At 48.9% G+C, this 16727-nt stretch overlaps 1 protein-coding gene across 4 annotated transcripts in view; it reads left to right on the top strand.

Moving 5' to 3' along the window:
* Positions 1-16727, top strand: part of CPSF1 (cleavage and polyadenylation specific factor 1) — a 777662-nt gene that overhangs the window by 504243 nt on the left and 256692 nt on the right. For all 4 annotated transcript variants that reach the window (XM_069621953.1, XM_069621950.1, XM_069621951.1 and 1 more), the window contains exon 26: positions 4417-4569. In XM_069621953.1, the coding sequence (XP_069478054.1) occupies positions 4417-4569 (153 nt within the window). The remainder of the gene's footprint in view (positions 1-4416; positions 4570-16727) is intronic.

Genomic DNA, 16727 nt, shown 5'->3' with positions numbered 1-16727 from the left:
GAATTCTCCCTAACCCTAGCGTCTTGGGATCAATCTCTTTTGAGTCAACCAAGTGCTGGCTCAGCTCTGGGCAGCAGGCATCAAAAATAGACTCCAACAAAAATAGATTTTTCATTCCTTCAAAGGAGTTCACTCTGTAACCCTTAACCCAACCATCTAAGTTGTTCTAACATTCACACACTCAGGTAGCCCAAGGGGTACCATCAGTCTTTTTGAGGGTCCTAAACCTCTTACGGTACTGGAAAGGAGTTTTCCCAAATCTAGCTATCAACGCTAGCTTCACATTTTCATACACCAATCTTTCAAGTTCCCCCACCTCCATTACAGCATCTTTTGCAACCTGGGGGAGCCTAGACAAAAGCCAAGAAATCAACTGATTCCCTGTGAAAAATCTTGTCTCCATGACTGAGGCCCAGGAAAACGGGATTTGCAGAGCTGTACAGGAGGTTTATAGTCGTAGTTTCGAATCAAAAGATTCGAAAACGAAAGCTGTGACATGCTATGTTTAACATGCAAAGTGCATTTCTTTCAAAACCAATCCGTCGACAATAGTCATGGATTGGTTTCAATTGAAATGCACTTTTACATGTTAAAAGTAGCATTTCAATGCTTTTTTGTTGTTGGGAACGTTCAAACGTTAGCTGGAGCTGTCCAGTGCTGTCATTTCAGCACTGGACAGCTCCTTTTAATGTTTCAAGGTTTTAGTGTATATTGGGGGGTTCCCCCCCCAACCTCTCCCACCCCCTAACCCAAACCCCAACCCTAACCCAAGTTTCAAAAGGCAAACTTTTGAAATTATTTCAAACAAATTGTCATTCGAATGAATGGCATATCGAAATTTTTTTTCGAAAGTTTGCCTTTCGAAACTTTTGTATTCGAGAAAATGACTGGACACAATACAGGAACAGAAGCCAGCTGGAACCATTTCTTCTAACCAGAGGTACTGTACAGTCTAAGAACGTACCTCTTGTTGTGTAACCTTGCTTGCGCTCAGTTAAGACCGGTCTTTGTTACCTTGCAGAGTTGCTATAGCTTTGCCCGTTCACAAGCCTCCCAGTTTGTGGCCCTTCAAGTGTTCTATCCTCCTACAAACTTTTCTAAAAACATTGTGCAAGACTTTTTACCTACTTGCAAAGAAGATCTTCATCTCCCCTAGATGTTGTCCAAGTGACATTGTCTGGCCTGGCTCCCGGAGAGATTCTTCTTTACCCCCTGACTTTGTGCTTTGGCCTTTCCCCCAGGAAAGGGTTAATTTTACTCTGCATTGGAAGGTTTCAAAAGTACTTACCAGTTAGTGAATTATTTGTTAACTTTTGTTTTATTAATCTCTTCTATCTTTTACACCAAACTCAGCATTGCTCTAAATGTACCAGTGATAAATCAGTGTGTCCTAGCTATTTAAGTCACCTGAGGGTGTAGGAAGTGTGTGTGCCATCCCCAATGGGTAGCATCTGATTTTGAGAAACTAAGTGTTTTGAAGTGTATTATAAGTGTTACATATAGTGCTCCCTTTTGAAGAAGTCTTATACAACTGACTGTGAAATAAATTAATAATTGTTTTCTCAAGAAACCTTGAGTGTAAGAGTTTATTTGAATAACTGTTACTGTGAAACTCTGTGTCACAACATTACTGCTCACATTGACCCCTCTTGATGTAGGCCTGGCGGCTCAGCCTCACTACCAACCTGTGTAGTTCAGACTTGTACCAAAGGTTGGGTCCCTATTGCCAGGAGGTCAGGGTTATTGTAGTGCACCCAAAGGGTACTGCATACAATCTTGCCTAACACATTGGGTGGGAAAAAAAGTTCCAACTCTCAGCCCTGACCACTAGATGTCGGCCTATGCAATGCACGTGAATCTAAGCCAATAAAAGCATCAGAAAAACAATTACTGGAAGGTATTGTTTGTCATATGTGTGAGAGCAGTGACATTAAGTGCTTAAATCAGGAAAAAACACTAAAGATTTTGTTGCAGAGGGGGTGGGGTTGAAGTAAACTGTTAGGAAAGATTGTATGCAGTACCCTGTTGGTGCACTACAACAAAACTGACCACCTGGCAATAGCAACCCAACCTTTGGTATAAGTCTGTCCTACACAGGTTGGTAGTGTGGACGAGTAGCCAGGCTTATCTCAAGAGGGGTCAATGTGAGCTGTAGGGGAGTTGCACAGAGGTTCACTGTGACAAGTATTGAAGCAAACACTTACACATAGGGTTTCTTGGTAAAAAAATTGTTAATTTATTTACCAGTAAGTTAATGTAAGCCTTCATCAGAAGGTAGCACTGTAAAACACCAGACAAATATACTTCAAAATTGTACACTCTCTTAAATTCAAAATCAGTAAATACTCATTTGGAATGGCATACAGCAGAGACCTACACCCACAGTTGACTTCGAATGCTAGGGTGCTGTTGGCATTCAGAATTAGTTAAGAGCAAGTCAAAGGGGAAAGATTATTAGAGCAAACCAGATACCACAAATCTTTCTTAAGCAGGCAAATACTTTCAAATCCCCCAGTAAGAGTCATTCAGTTAAAACGGGCTAAGCCAAAGTCAAGAGTCTATATGGGCTGAAGCACTTCTTTGCAGGTAAGTAGGAAAGTATTTGCACAATGTTTCAGTAGTCTTTGAAGAAAAAGATGAATCACTGTAGGGTCACAAGCTGTTAGACTTGTGAGCAGTAGAATTTGCAAGCAACTCTACAGCAAGAGGTAAGTTCTCTTAGACTTTGTACAGTACCTTTGAAATGAAGAAAAGATGCATCTCTGCAGAACTCACTGTTCCTGGGCCTCAGTCGCGGGGACAAGAGGGAAGGTGCCTGGGGACTCCAGTAATCTTCACTTTCAGTGGCTGTCCAGTGTTTCAGCTCCTCGCGTCTACCACTAATAGCAACACTGTGGTTTCTGGCTGTCAAGATGAACTTTCCTTGCTTCTGGGGTCCCGCACTCTGTTGAGGGGGCTCAGGCTCATTCAGTCCCGTTTCCTGGGAGTCCTGGAGCTCTTGACCAACTTAAAAGCAACGCAGACAAACTGGTCTTCTCCCTGGCTCTATGGTTTCCAGCAGCGACTCTGTGGAAATTCAACAAGCTCCGAGATGGATGTCTAGGTGACTTACTTTGGAGTTGATTGGTCCCACCAACTCAAGGGGAGAAGTCCTCCTTGCAGGGGCTTCTATGTCAATGCGAACTTGGCGTTTCAGCAAAGCAGAAGGGCTTCACCGGGCAAAACAATCGTCCAGGAATTGCAGCATGCGTCCTCTTCAAGTTCTTCTTCGGTTCCTTCGTTGAGTGGTCGACTCTGCCTTCCAAGCCAAAAGACTTGCCTTTTATTCAGTTCTCTCCCATTCATTCCAGCTTAGCTGTCAGACACCCAGCAGCAGCAGGTTGGCTGTCCTTGCCGGACAGTCAGCCAGCCAATCATCACAGAGTGCATTTGGGCCTCCTAGGAGATGAAGCACAGGGAGTCTTGGGCACCTCCCTCACTTCCTGCCTACCCCAGACACCCTGGAGCCAGAGACAGGCTTCACTTGTGAATCCTGCCAAAGACAAAACAAACAAAGGGACCAAACCTGGTTTGCCACACAGAGTAAATCTCTAAAAGTAAAAGAAGTAAAAGAAGGACATTTCCACAAAGAAATGGTGAAAAAAGAAGACCGGCCCATTTTGACAAAAATGGCACCCTTGGGTGCTTAACTGCAGCTGCGAACGCAGCCCACGGTAAATGCACATCACGGTAGTAAAAACGAAACCACTGCCACCAGCCATTCAGTGAGGAAAGGGTAACATAAAAATATTACACAAGAAGTTAGACAAAAGGGGATACTAGGTAACCCCTCCAGCACCCTATTGTAAGATGGGGTGTGCTGCGTCAAGTTACAAATGTAAGTAAAGTCAATTTCACTTTACTGCTGTGGGAAACAGTAGTTTATCCCAGAGAAGGTATTAAACCTTGGGAAAATCTAAGGGACTTCCTTGTGTCACTGCACCGATGGAGTTGGTCAGGCTCCATAACGAAAAGAAACACAAAGCTCAGAAATCACATTAAAATACATGAGTGGGAAAAAGGGTCTCACTCTCTCCAGGTTAAAAACAATCAAGTCCTCACAATCCTGCAAAGTTGCTGGGGTTCTCTAAGGTAAAGGGAATTGGCAAATTCTGAGAATTCTCCCGAACATAAACCATGCATACTTTGACTCCTGGAAGAGAGGAGTACCATGCTTGCTTTTTTTTTTTAACCTTATAAAGAGAGAGCTCTAACATGCAATATTTACGTGAAGGGAGATGATTATTTTGGTTATAGGAGGTTGGATAACAATAAATGTGTTGGAGAGTGGAGAAACGGTGTTTAAGCTGTTTGCATATTGTGAAGTGTTGACGTTGTGTGCATTGGAGCATGGATTTGATTGCTTTTTCTTTTCAGGTATTTATATGTGGTCCATCACCTCATTGGCTCCTGGTGACGAACCGCGGTGCCCTGCGGTTACATCCCATGACTCTGGATGGTGCCATAGATTCCTTTGCTCCATTTCACAATGTCAACTGTCCCAAAGGTTTCCTGTATTTCAACCGGCAGGTAAGTGGGTAATGTCTTTGATGCATGGACTAGAAATGGGCCCTTGCACACACGTTTCAGACTTCTGGAATCTCTCACTACCTCCCTCACACAGTCACTCTTTTTTAAAAAAAAAAATTCTCCATCTTTCATTTTATCTCCATCTGTCATTGTCTAACAGCCTGAAGACTTTCCCTTTAATGTACATCATATAAAAAGTTATTGTTATTACGTATTGTGATGTTACTAGATGTCACTTCTCATGAGGCTAGGGATGTGAGGCTGCTACCCAATATTCCCCCTATGGGTGGTTTAATGCGGAAGGACCTCATGGGGAGGGACTCCCCTCCTGGGGATAAGGACGACCACCTGGGTAAAAGTTGGCATCACACCCTCTCAAGCCCCTTTCCGCACTTACATTTGTTATTGTAACATTATACCAGTTACTACTACTGAGAAGAAGACGATTGCTAACTATACAGATAGTATGACTGTTAGGTAAGCTTCTAACAGAACTGGTCAATTTTCCTGACCTGGGTCAACCTCAGAACTTTTTGATTTACTAGTAGGATATTTTTCCTTAATACCTCAGTGAGTGGGAACCTTTTCCAAATTCACAGAATCGTTTACTCTTGTTATGGGTGTAAATTTTTCTGACTCCCCATAGTGTCTTTTTAAAGTTAGCCTCCTTAACAACTTATTGGCAATAAGTGCCTGTTGTTGCTGAGTTGTCCTAGGGGCTCCCCTTCTAACTTTCTTTTGCTAACCTTGGGTGAACTACAGTTCCCAAGGGTAGAAAGGATCTTTGGATCCCTTTTACATGTTATTCTGTGAAGCCAGTTGTAAGGGAGAATACTCCTATGTCCCGTCCCCTTTCCTCCATCCTTTTGGGACATTCCGTCCTGTGGGACGGGACCAGAGCACTTTTGTAAAAAAAGCATCAAATTGAAAATGTGTCCATGTTCTCTTTTTGCACGGGGTACCGCACGTGGCTGTAACCCCGCCCTCCTTAGCTCCGCCCTGCACATCGCCCTTTTGTCCTCCCCAACCCAAATCCCCCCCCCCCCCCCCCCCCCGAGCGGTCGGGGCTGGATGCACTTACATCACCGGGTATTTTTTTTTCCTTCCCGTATGCTGCATCGTTTGGGATTTGCTACTTGTTCCTCTTGTGAACAGCGTTTCACTAGGGCGGATCCCATTCTCTCTGCTTGGAGTGTCTGGGACCAGATCACCGTTGGGACTCGTGTTTCTTCTGTGACTCCCTTTCGGTCCAGGCACTTTAGCGCCGTCTTCGTCGGTGGGAGATCTTCCAGAAGGTTCCTCCATCGCATTTCCAACTCTTCATCGACGGAAAGAGATGCCCGGTAAGTTCCTTACTTTTCAGGACACCCCGGCCGAAGGGGACTCCTTCCTGGGGTCCTCCAGGTCCGGGAGGGGCTTCAAAAGCTCTGCTAACAGGGTTTTCGCTGAGGTGCCTCGCAGACCTAATAGGCGTACCAGGGTTTTCTCAGAGGGTTTCCGCGAGGGGCCTGCCCATACCGGATCACGATCCGAGGTTCACCAATCAGGTGCTAATAGCCAGCATAGTCGTGCTTCGGCGTTGGGTACCAGAGTTGGTCTCCTTGTCAGGAGCTTCCCACACAGACTCTGGTGTGCGCCCTGACGCCTCTATTGTGGCTTTCTGTAGCGAACCACGGTTCGAGGCCCCTCTCGGGGCGCTATTAAGACCGGACTCTGTTCCGAGGTTCCTCTTAACTAGGCTAAGGTGTGTACCAACAGAACTGAGAGGCCTGTTAAGACTTTCTGTGAGGTGGATTCCTCAAATATCCCGCGCTCGCGGAGTCACCGGTTCTGTTGAGTGGGCACAGGGAGAGGTCGTCGGCCGTAACTCCTCTGTTATCAGCATTGCTGAGCCTCCTCCTTTGGAGGCTAATTCAAGGGACAGGATGTCCAGTAAACATCCAAGGCCCCATAGTACCGGCTCTTCCGAGGATCCTTGTGTCAAGGCTAAAATTTCAGTTAAATCCCCTGACCAGTCTGCGGAGTCAACTGCCTCATCTACACGTGATGCAGTTCTGCTCCGATGTTCACAAAATGGCAGCCCTTGCCACATGGTCTACGGTGGCAATTTTGGATTATTCCCTCACACCCACTCTATCGACGGCGGGTGCTGGGAATCTTCTTTTCGGTGGACAAACTTTTCCACGCGACAGTGTGAATCTGTTCCGTCCTTCCTATGACTGGCGTGCTCCAATGCCTATACCGCATACAGTCTCGCTTCCTGGCAGCCTCTTCGTCAGAGGATGCCTTTTTTCGGGATGTTTCAGAGACTTATGCACTCGGACCCCATGAGGGAGTACTTTAAGAGCTTTTCTTGTAGCTCTGTCTCCAGGGTTCCCCTGAGGTGCCCCAAGGGCCTAACAGGCGTACCAGAGATTCCTCCGAGAGTTTTGACGGACCTGCCAGTACCAGACATTGTTCCGAGGTTCACCATCACAGTGCTAAAGTTAAGCCCAGTTCGACTGGGTGCTGTGATACCAGGGTTCACCCTGAGGTCTCCGTTTCTGGAGCTTTCCCCGCTGTAACCACGTTGAAACCTGAGGTTCCTCTTGTGGAGGCTAAAGCCTATATCGACAGATCTGAGAGGCCTTCTCTGAGGGTCTTGTCAGTGGGGTATTGTCCTCAACAGTCCCACGCTCAGGGTTGTGGTGGTACCGGTTCTGTCGAGGGGATAAAGGGGAGGGGGGGTCACAGACCGCATTCCCCCTGGTACCGTCTTTTCTGAGGTTCCTCCGTTGAGGCTAATTGTGAGAAAGGTTCGAAGATGTCGACTAAGCATCCAAGACCACAGAGTACCTGCCCTGCCGAGGTTACTTGTAAGGCTAAAGTGTTACCTAAGCCCCCTGACTCTCCTGAGGAGGCAATTGCCTCAGCTACGCATGTGACAGTTCTCTTCAGGTGGTGACAAAATGGCGGCCCTACCTGCGTGGCCTAAGGCGGCCATATTGGATAGCTCCCTTACGCCTACGTTTGCAATGTGTGGTGCTGGGAGCATTCCATTTGGCAATTGTAACCCGTTCTGCCCTTAGACCGCCATGTGTGGGCTCTGCTGCCTCATACTGTTTCGCTCCCTCCTGCTTTTGCTCCTCTGGTCTATGTGGACCTGGCCGTGGGGTGGACCCTCCTGGCAACCATCCTCCTAAGCCCTCAACTAAGGATGAGTTTTTTTTGGGAAGTTTCGGATGCTCATGCACTCTGACCCTATGAGGATGTATTTCAAGCACTTTTCACTCCTGTTCCACCATGTCCCCGGCGGCACCGATTTGGTTTTTCTTTGAAAACCAGACGTTAGGCATGGAGGACCAGTCTTCTGTTTCCTTCTCGTTGCATCGAGCCTTAAGTGGATGAGGACAGTGATATACAGCCTGAGGTGCCTCAAAGGCCTAATGGTCGCACCAGAGTGTTTTGTTTGAGGGTCCCTCAGAGGACCTGCCAAAACCAGACATGGTTCCGAGGTTCACCATTTGGGTGCTAAGGTTCAGCTCAGTTCGTCTTTGGCTCTGGATACCGGGGTATGCACTTAGGTCTCTGTTTCTGGTGCTTGTCACACCGAGCCACGGCTCAAGGCCCCTCTTGATGGAGCTATATGTCCCGGGTTAAAACCCCAGGTTCCTCTAAATACAGTACCGACTGAGTCGAGGGATCCTCCAAGGGTCCTGTTGGTAGGATTCATTCCTCAACCGTCTCACGCTCGGGGTGTGGTGGTACCGATTCTGTCGAGGGGGGTGGGGGGGTAAAGGTGATCAGCAGCAAGCCTTCCAGTACCGTCTCTGCTGAGGTTCCTCCATTGGAGGCTAATTCTGAGTTAGTTCTAGGATGTCTACTGAGGATCCTTGTTTCAAGGCTAATTGTTTAAGTCGCCTCATTTCTCCTATGACACAGTTCTCTTCAGGTGTTGACTAAATGGCGGCCCAGCTTCATTGGTCCAAGGCAGCCATTTTGGATACCTCCCTTACACCAACTTTCATGTCGACTGGTGCTGGGAGCTTTTCCTTTGGGGGCGAGCAGTTTTTTTCCACGCTATGTGGACAACAGGGATCCGTTTGTTAGTCCTGGTGGCAGCTTCAGCTAAGGCCCCTTGTACACAGAGGCTAGGGTCTCGGACTCGGACCTTCTCTGTGATCAGAGGGTTTCAGGGATGCCGTGCGTACCGATCTGAAACTCCTGTTGGTAGCCCCGCCTTAAGTGGCAGCGGCAAGGTGGTGGGTTTTTCTCTCGTCCATCAGCCTCCTCTACAGGGACAGATAATCTCCCTGCCGTCAAATCACCAAATGATATTTTTTTTGTCGGTCACACTACACTTTGGTGGGAGGACAAATCTTGTCTCATCTGGCGCCATGGCAAACCATCACCGAAGACTGGTGGAGTTTGTCCATCGTTTAGGTGGGTTTTTGCTTGCACTTTCCTCCTACCCCACCCTTGAAACCTCTCTTCGGACAGACTGTTCCCCTCATGGGGCAAGGGAGGGGCTAGTACTGCTGTCCTTTCACAGTGCTCAACCAGGCTGCCGTGTGCACTATCTTCGATCTTTCCGAGAGAAATTCAAGTTGATCACGCCCTTGCCAAATAAAGTCCTCTCCTTGGAAGGGCGATTGACTCAGTGTGATGGTCTTCCAGGATGCATAAATGCACTTTCTGACTTGGAGCCCGCATATGTAATATCTGCGGTTCTCTGGAGCCCGCATATAAAAAAATCTATGGTTGCCCGTGGGAGCAGAACACTTCAGATTCGGGTACTCTTTTTGGTCTCGGCTCAGCGACACGCACCGGAAAATACTCAGGGGCCCTGCAGCGTCCTCCCAATAGCAGATCTTCCAAGGTTCCCCATTTGGGGCTAAGGCTGACGCCAGTTTTGCTGTGGCTTTGGATACCAGGGTTCACCCCGAGGCTTCTCCATCTGGAGCGAACTGTACTGCGTTTTGGCAGCTATTAGACCAGGGTTGAACCTGAGGTTCCCCTGCTTGGGGCTAAATCGGTCACCAACAGAATTGAAAGTCCCTCATTGAGGGTCCTGGCTGTAAAGTACATCCTAAGCCTTTCCACGCGCGCGGCCGTGGTGATACCAGTTCTGCTGGGGGGCGGAGGAAGGCGATCACGTACCACAGACATTCCAGTACCGGCTTTGGCGAGGATCCTCCACTAGAGGCTAATTCTAGGGAAGCCCCTGATGTGTCTAGTAAACACCCTAGATCTGCCAGAACAGGCTCTGCCGAGGTTCCTTGTTGAAGGCTAGTATGGCACGCAAGGCCCCCGACTCCCCTGGGGAGACTATTGCTTCACTTGCTCCTGTGACGCAGTTTACCCCGGGTGTGTGATAATGGCAGTCTATCCTCTGCGGGCCACAGCTGCCTTTTTGAATACCTCCCTTAAAGTGAGGTTTTAAATCAATAAGCAGGGCGACAGACTCTCCTCTCCTTGTGGATCTGGTCACGCAAATTTGGGCTGGGTCATCCAGTATATTGTTTGGCTGCAGGCTCCACACATCCCGGGTCACCTCAATGTGACCGCAGATTAATTCAGACACCAGTCAGCATCGGTTACGCGTGTGAGATGAACAGAAATATCATCTCCAACTTTTCCAGCAATGGGGCACGCCAGAGGTCGTCCTCTTTGCAGCTCGTGGGTCAACATGAAAGCTTAAGTGTTCCCTTCATTGCCTCCGATCTATTGGTATCTCTGTAAACTCATCGAACTGTTGCCAAAGCAGCTGCATGGCCTTTCCCACCAGCTTTTGTGAAACATTACTGCTTAGACCTGAGCACCAGGGCTGATGCTCAGTTCAGGCAGGCGGTTCTCAATACCTCTTTAAGTAAAGGAGTTCCATTCACCCGTTATTCTGTAAGGAGTGCTTGGTAATCTCCCAAAAGTATGGAGGAAAGGGGACAGGACGTAGTGGCTACCTTACTCATAGTCCATAGTCCCATTTCCTCCATACGCCTGCCCGCCGTCCCCTCTAATAAGTATCCTCTATTATTGCTTAATTTGTCTCAGACCTGGCGATAGAAGAGGACTGAAGAGTGATGTGTGGGGCGGAGCTAAGGAGGGAGGGGTTACAGCCATGTGCGGTACCCCGCGTAAAAAGAGAAGGACACATTTTCAATTTGATGCTTTTTTACAAAAGTGCTCCGGCCCTATCCCACAGGACGGAATGTCCCAAATGTATGGAGGAAAGGGGAATATGGACTAGAAGTAAGGTAGTAACTTGGTTATTCTCAAAAATGTGCTAATTCCCTCTACCTTAGAGACCCCCAGCAACTTTGGTTGATTTTGAGGAATTGATTATTGTTCAACCTGGAGAGAGTGAGACCCTTTTTTCCACTCGTATTTTAATGTGTTTTCTGAGCTTTGTATTTCTTTTGGTTATGGAGCCTGAGAATGTTCTACATTCTGTCACACAGCACCTTCAGTGCAGTGGCACAGGAAAGTCTTTCAGATTTCCCCAAGGTTTACATACCTTCAAAGGGATTGGTTCCTCTGACGTATTCCACATCTATGACAGTAATGACCACAGCTGTGCTGCTTTGGAAAATTTACGTCTCCTGCGTCAATACTGTCCTCGAGGGCCTCCGTCGAGCCGACGTCACCGGATGTTAAAAGTAAGACGCACGACGCTCGTGGCCTCAGTTCCGTTTTTTCTGTGAACGTGTTCGCTTCGGAGATCTCGGCGCACCTCGGTTCTTCTGTGTTCTATTGGTTCTTCAAACCCGTTTGTGAAGATTTCCATGATGTCTTCGTCTTCTACCCCACGGCCGGGTTTCAAAAAGTGTCGGGACTGCGGTTCCAAGATGTCGCTGACGGACCCGCATAACACCTGCCTCTGGTGCCTCGGTGAAGACCACGCCACGGACGATTGTGACGAGTGCCAGTCGTTGACATCAAAGGCCTTGCAGGAGTGTAAGAAGAAGCTTTCTATCGGTAGGGTGTCCAAGCCCCGAAAGTCGAAATCCACTGGGCTTTTGTCCGACAATTCGAGGGCGACTCTCTGCATCGTCGGCGTAAATCCAGGGTGGTCTCGGTCCCGGAGTGGGTCCTGCCATTCCTCTGCCTCTTCGGGGCACTCACGGTCGACTTCCTCGTCAGAGGACTCTGCCCGTCGACGGGTTGCTTGTCCCAACAAGCACACGTATACAACAAAAGATTGAGGGGAAATTATTACATGGCCCCAGGATTTGTCCCCCCCCCCCCCTAACAAGGGCTTGTGCAAACTTCCCGGCTTGGGAATCCGGTTTCCTTTACGCTGAGCCCCATAGGAAGTGTGAGGAACATTATACCTCGACAAGCCTGTGTTCATTCGCTACAAATGCACCACAGCACTCGAAAAATAGTACATTATAACACATGACTTTATTAAGATACCAAATCTATAAAAAATGTAGTAAACAATTCATAGTCATTTCATATTATTAAAAAACAATTTAATATAAACATTCTAACCTCTAAAACTCGTAAAACACTACGAAGCACTCTCAAACGTCCTTGCTTATCACTCACAATCCTCTCATACCTAAATTAAACCTCACTCTCACACCATACAAAGTTATATAGACTTGTGTCGACTACACAACGGAGAGCTCTCAAATTCTGAAATGCTCCCTCCAGCCAGTTCGTGCCCTTGTTAAACGAATCCTTTCAGTGAAAGGTTCTCATTAATTAAATTAATTTTTAAATAACGTTGCCTATTAATAGAGCAACCACAATGCCCGACACGTTTCGTTCTTTTAACGATGTAAGACAAGTGATAGAACTTCTTCAGGGGGAATTCGACAACCAGATTCTCTTGGTCGTCTTAAACTTTGTGTGAAAATGTTCCTCTAGGCTCCGTCGTAACTTCAGTATTTTTACCAGATCCCGGTGATGTAGGCTCGTCTCCAAAAACAAACGACCCACCGTTATCGTTGACCCCCATGCGTGCAGGTGCCCCTGTCTTGCTACAGTTCCGTCGAGTGATAAAATCACTCCAAAGCAAAGGTTGCTGAACCGAGTTTGCTGCACCTTGTGGCCGGGAAAGTGCTTTTTGTTACGGCATCAAATTGACACTGTTTGGGACTGCTTGATTATTCTTCTGTGAGCGGTTTCAATCATCTTGACGTCTCGCGTTGAGTCTTCCGTGTTCACTTACGTGGTGCTTCAATTGCATTCCTGCGGAATGGGATTAATTTCGTTAGGAGATGATGGCGATTTATTTTAGTCGCAGAGCTCCGTTCCGTCCGTGCCATCGAAAGACGCTGGCAGGGAACATGCTAGAGCCACCGTTGGCACACCTTTGGGCTCGAGCGGTCGGCGCGATCACCAGGAACCTTCGAGGTCCCAGTCAGACAAGGTGGATCGCTCGAGCCACGCCAGCTACAGGTCCCAGTCCTCGATGCCATCGAGACCATCGGAGCCTGTGAGGTCTTCGAAGAAGACTTCGGCGCCGAGACCGTCGAAGGACTCTTTCGAGGCTCAGCCTCTGAGGAAGCCATCGGTGCCGAGGCTAGCGAAGGACACGCTCGGGGCTCTGCCCTCGAGGCCTGTGTCGAAGCCATCGGCGCCACGCTCGACACCGATTCCATCGACGCCTTTCGAGGATGATTTCTCAGAGGTGCCCCAGAGAATGAATGAAACCCCCGAAGAAGGCTCTGGCCAAGTAAAAAAAAAAGCATGGTTGTGCCTTTTTCTGTGCCCTCATCCAGGGATTTATTCCAGCCTCTTGATTATATTTCGAAGGTGGATGAAGGGTCTGAGGAAGGGTTGGTTCCTGATGAGGTTCCTGACGACCTCTTATCTGGTCATAGCCAGTTGGAAGACCTGCACAACGCCAGTGGTCTGGACACACCTCCGCAGGTGGAGTTTGGTAGGCCTGAGCCTGGCACGCACACAGAGTCTTTGTACCTGCGGCTTATCTCGAGGGTGACTGAGTACTTTGGGTGGTCTGCGCCACCAGTAGGATTTTCTGCAGGATGACCTGACAGATATCTTGGACCAAGGTCCACCAACTGACCCGGTTCTGTCATTCCATATGGCCTTGCAAAGAAGGGTGGCAGCGGCTTGGACTGCTCCGGAGAGTCTCCCGGCAGTGAGCAAGTCTTTGCCGAAAAAATACCGTCCAGGCAGTAGTGACCCCAGCTACTTGACTACGCACCCAACACCGGAGAGTTTGGTGGTGCAGGCGGCTACAGCCCCAGCAAAACATGCGTCGTACCCTACCATCCCTCCTGATGGGGACGACAAGCGTTTTGATGGCTGGGCGAAGAAAGTGTTTTCTTCAGAGGGTATGGCTTTACAGGCAGCCAACTACGTGTGTGCCTTAGCACGTTTCACTCACACTCTGTGGAATTGTCTTTGGCGGCTGAACATATTCCCAAAGTGGAGGAACGGGATGGTTTTCTTGCTCTCGTTCAGGATGGCAAGGAGGCCATGTGTGAATCCGTTCAGTCGGGTCTGGACATGGCCGATTGTGTCAGCCGGTCCATGTCGGCAAGCACCATAATCCGCAACCACGCAAATCTGCGCAAGTGGGGGTTTGCTCCTGATGTACAAGCCCGGCTTCTCACCCTTTGATGGTGAATATCTTTTTGGCAGCAAGGCTGACGAGGGCCTTGAGAGGTTGCAGACCTCCAAAGCTGCAGCGAAGTCGTTGAGAGCTGCAGTTCGCCAACCTCTGCCTTTTCGTCCTAGGGGACAGCAATGGAGTGGAGGTTCCTTTCGATACTAATCTTCCTTTGGTAGATAGAGAGGAGCTGCAAGTCAAAGGGGTGCCTGTAAGAGTACCAGAGGTGGAAAACAAGGTACTCAAGGTGCCAAGGCCGCTCGGGCAGTTGCCTCTTTACCCTCAGGCAATGCTGCAGCCGCTTCATCTCAGTCATGAACCCATGTCCCATGGTTCGCCGGTTGGGGGAAGGCTGGCGCAGCATCTTGTGGAATGGCATGCCATTACTTAAGATGTGTGGGTTCTGGAGATCATAACCCCCGGCTACTGTTTTATTTTCCGGCAGAGGCCTCATGACAATCCACCAGGGAATGTCTCTTTGAAGAGTCCGGCATGGGCCAGCCCTTCAACTTCAGGACTGGTTGGTGTCTCTCGACCTCAAGGACGCTTATTTTCATGTGCCGATTCATCCCAAGCACAAGAAGTTCCTGAGGTTTGTGGTTGGCGACTCGCATTTTCAGTTTCGGGTCCTGCTGTTCAGATTGACCTCCGCCCCGAGGGTCTTCACCAATTTCATGGTGGTGGTGGCAGCATATCTCAGGGAAGGGGGATTCACGTCTACCGCTACCTGGATGATTGGTTGATCCGGGCTCGCTATCCCGAGCAAGTCCTGGATCATCTGTCCTGCCACTCCCTTCACAAGCTGGGCTTCTCCCTAAACGTAAAGTCCCACTTGACACCAACCGAGTCGCTCCAGTACATCGGAGCAGCCGAGTGGCTCCAGTACATCGGAGCAGTACTCTCCACATCCCTGGGGCAGTGTTTCCCACTGCAGGTGAGGGCTCATCACATTCTGCAGATGGTGCACAAGTTTCAACATGCCCAGAGTCTCCTGGCATTCGAGTTCTTGAGGTTGCTCGGCCTCATGGCATCCTGCATTCTTCTGGTGCCAGAGGCCAGGTTGCGGATGAGATCTCTGTAATGGGCTCTCAAGCTCCAGTGGTCGCAGTCCTCCGGCAGGATGTCGAACCCCGTTCAGGTGCCGCCCTCGGTCGCCCAGGATCTTCTGTGGTTGGCCGTCTAAGGCAATCTGATGAACGGGGCTCCATTTTGGCTACCCTGGCCGTAGGTAACGATTGTGACGGACGCGTCCCTCACGGAATGGGGAGCTCATGCCAACGAGTTGACAGTCAGCGGTCGTTGGTCTCTGACAGAGTCCAGACTCCATATCAATCTGTTGGAGCTGAGGGCCATCAGGGTAGCCCTGAAGGCTTTTCTGCCTTCTGTGCGAAGGAAGAATGTCCTGATCCTGACAGACAACAAGTGGCCATGCACTACCTCAACAAAAAGAGAGGCGATGCAGCTCTGGTTCTGGGCCATCCAGCAGGAACTTTCGATCTCGGCAGTTCATATGGCCAGAGAAGAAAACGCAGAGGCGGATGCTCTGATATGATATGATATGGCATTTGTAACGCACCTATACACAAGTGTTTGAGCAGGCAGAGCACAGTCTCTCACGAGCTGGAGCTGGCTCAGGAGATTCTCCTGGAGATTTGTGCCCATTGGGGAACCCCACAAATGGATCTCTTCGCCACCAGTGTCAACCGGAAGGGCGAAAGATTCTACTCGGGAATGTCCTCCAAGAGGATCCTTAGGGAACGCGTTCGTAGTGGAGTGGTCCTTCCCACTGCTGTACGCGTTTCCTCCATTCCCCGTTATTTCGCAAGTGCTACGGAGGTTCGGTTCCCGGATGATCCTCATTGCTCCGGCATGGGCCAGGAGAACGTGGTACCCGGACCTTCTCGACTTGTCGAGACAATCTGCTCTCACGGGAAAGGGGTCAGGTTCTCCATCCAGAGGTCAAGTCCCTCAACCTTCATGCTTGGCTTCTGATAGGTTGAGGGATAAGGATTCTCCCTGAAGACGTGATGGAGGTGTTGCTTTCGGCCAGAAGGCCCGCAACAAAGTCCCTGTACCGTTGCCGTTGGAGAAAGTTCTGCGACTGGTGCAGGGATAGGAATGTGGAACCTTTTTCATGTACTATTCCTGTGGTTCTGTCTTTTTTGCTTTCGTTTACCCACAAAGGGGCCTGCAAGTGGGTACCATTAAAGGTTACCTGGCGGCGCTGTCTATATTTATTTATTTTGACAAGGTGGTCCTTTGCTCTGCAATTTAATTGGGCATTCTAAAATTCTTTCCCACCTCCTACGTTGGTACTGCTTTGGGAGTCTGTCATAGATGTGGAATATGTCGGAGGAACCAATCCCTTCGAAGAACAAGTTACTTTCTTACCTGGTAAAAATTCTTTCGATGGGATGTTCCGACGACGTATTCCACATCGCTTCCTCCCTACCTGCCCCCTCTACAGAATTTCTTATGCGATTGCAGCTTTCGTTTCCGCAAGGCTTTCTGTAGTCATTCTGGCAGAAGATTGGTGCCACACGTTCTGGGGAAAAAACTACAACTGAGGCTACGGGCGTCGTGCGTCCTA

This window comes from Ambystoma mexicanum, chromosome 5q, assembly GCF_040938575.1.
Source record: "Ambystoma mexicanum isolate Mex_15411 chromosome 5q, UKY_AmexF1_1, whole genome shotgun sequence".
NCBI lineage: Eukaryota > Metazoa > Chordata > Amphibia > Caudata > Ambystomatidae > Ambystoma > Ambystoma mexicanum.
Note: the sequence above shows the minus strand (reverse complement) of the source record. Positions and strands in the feature narration are given on the sequence as shown.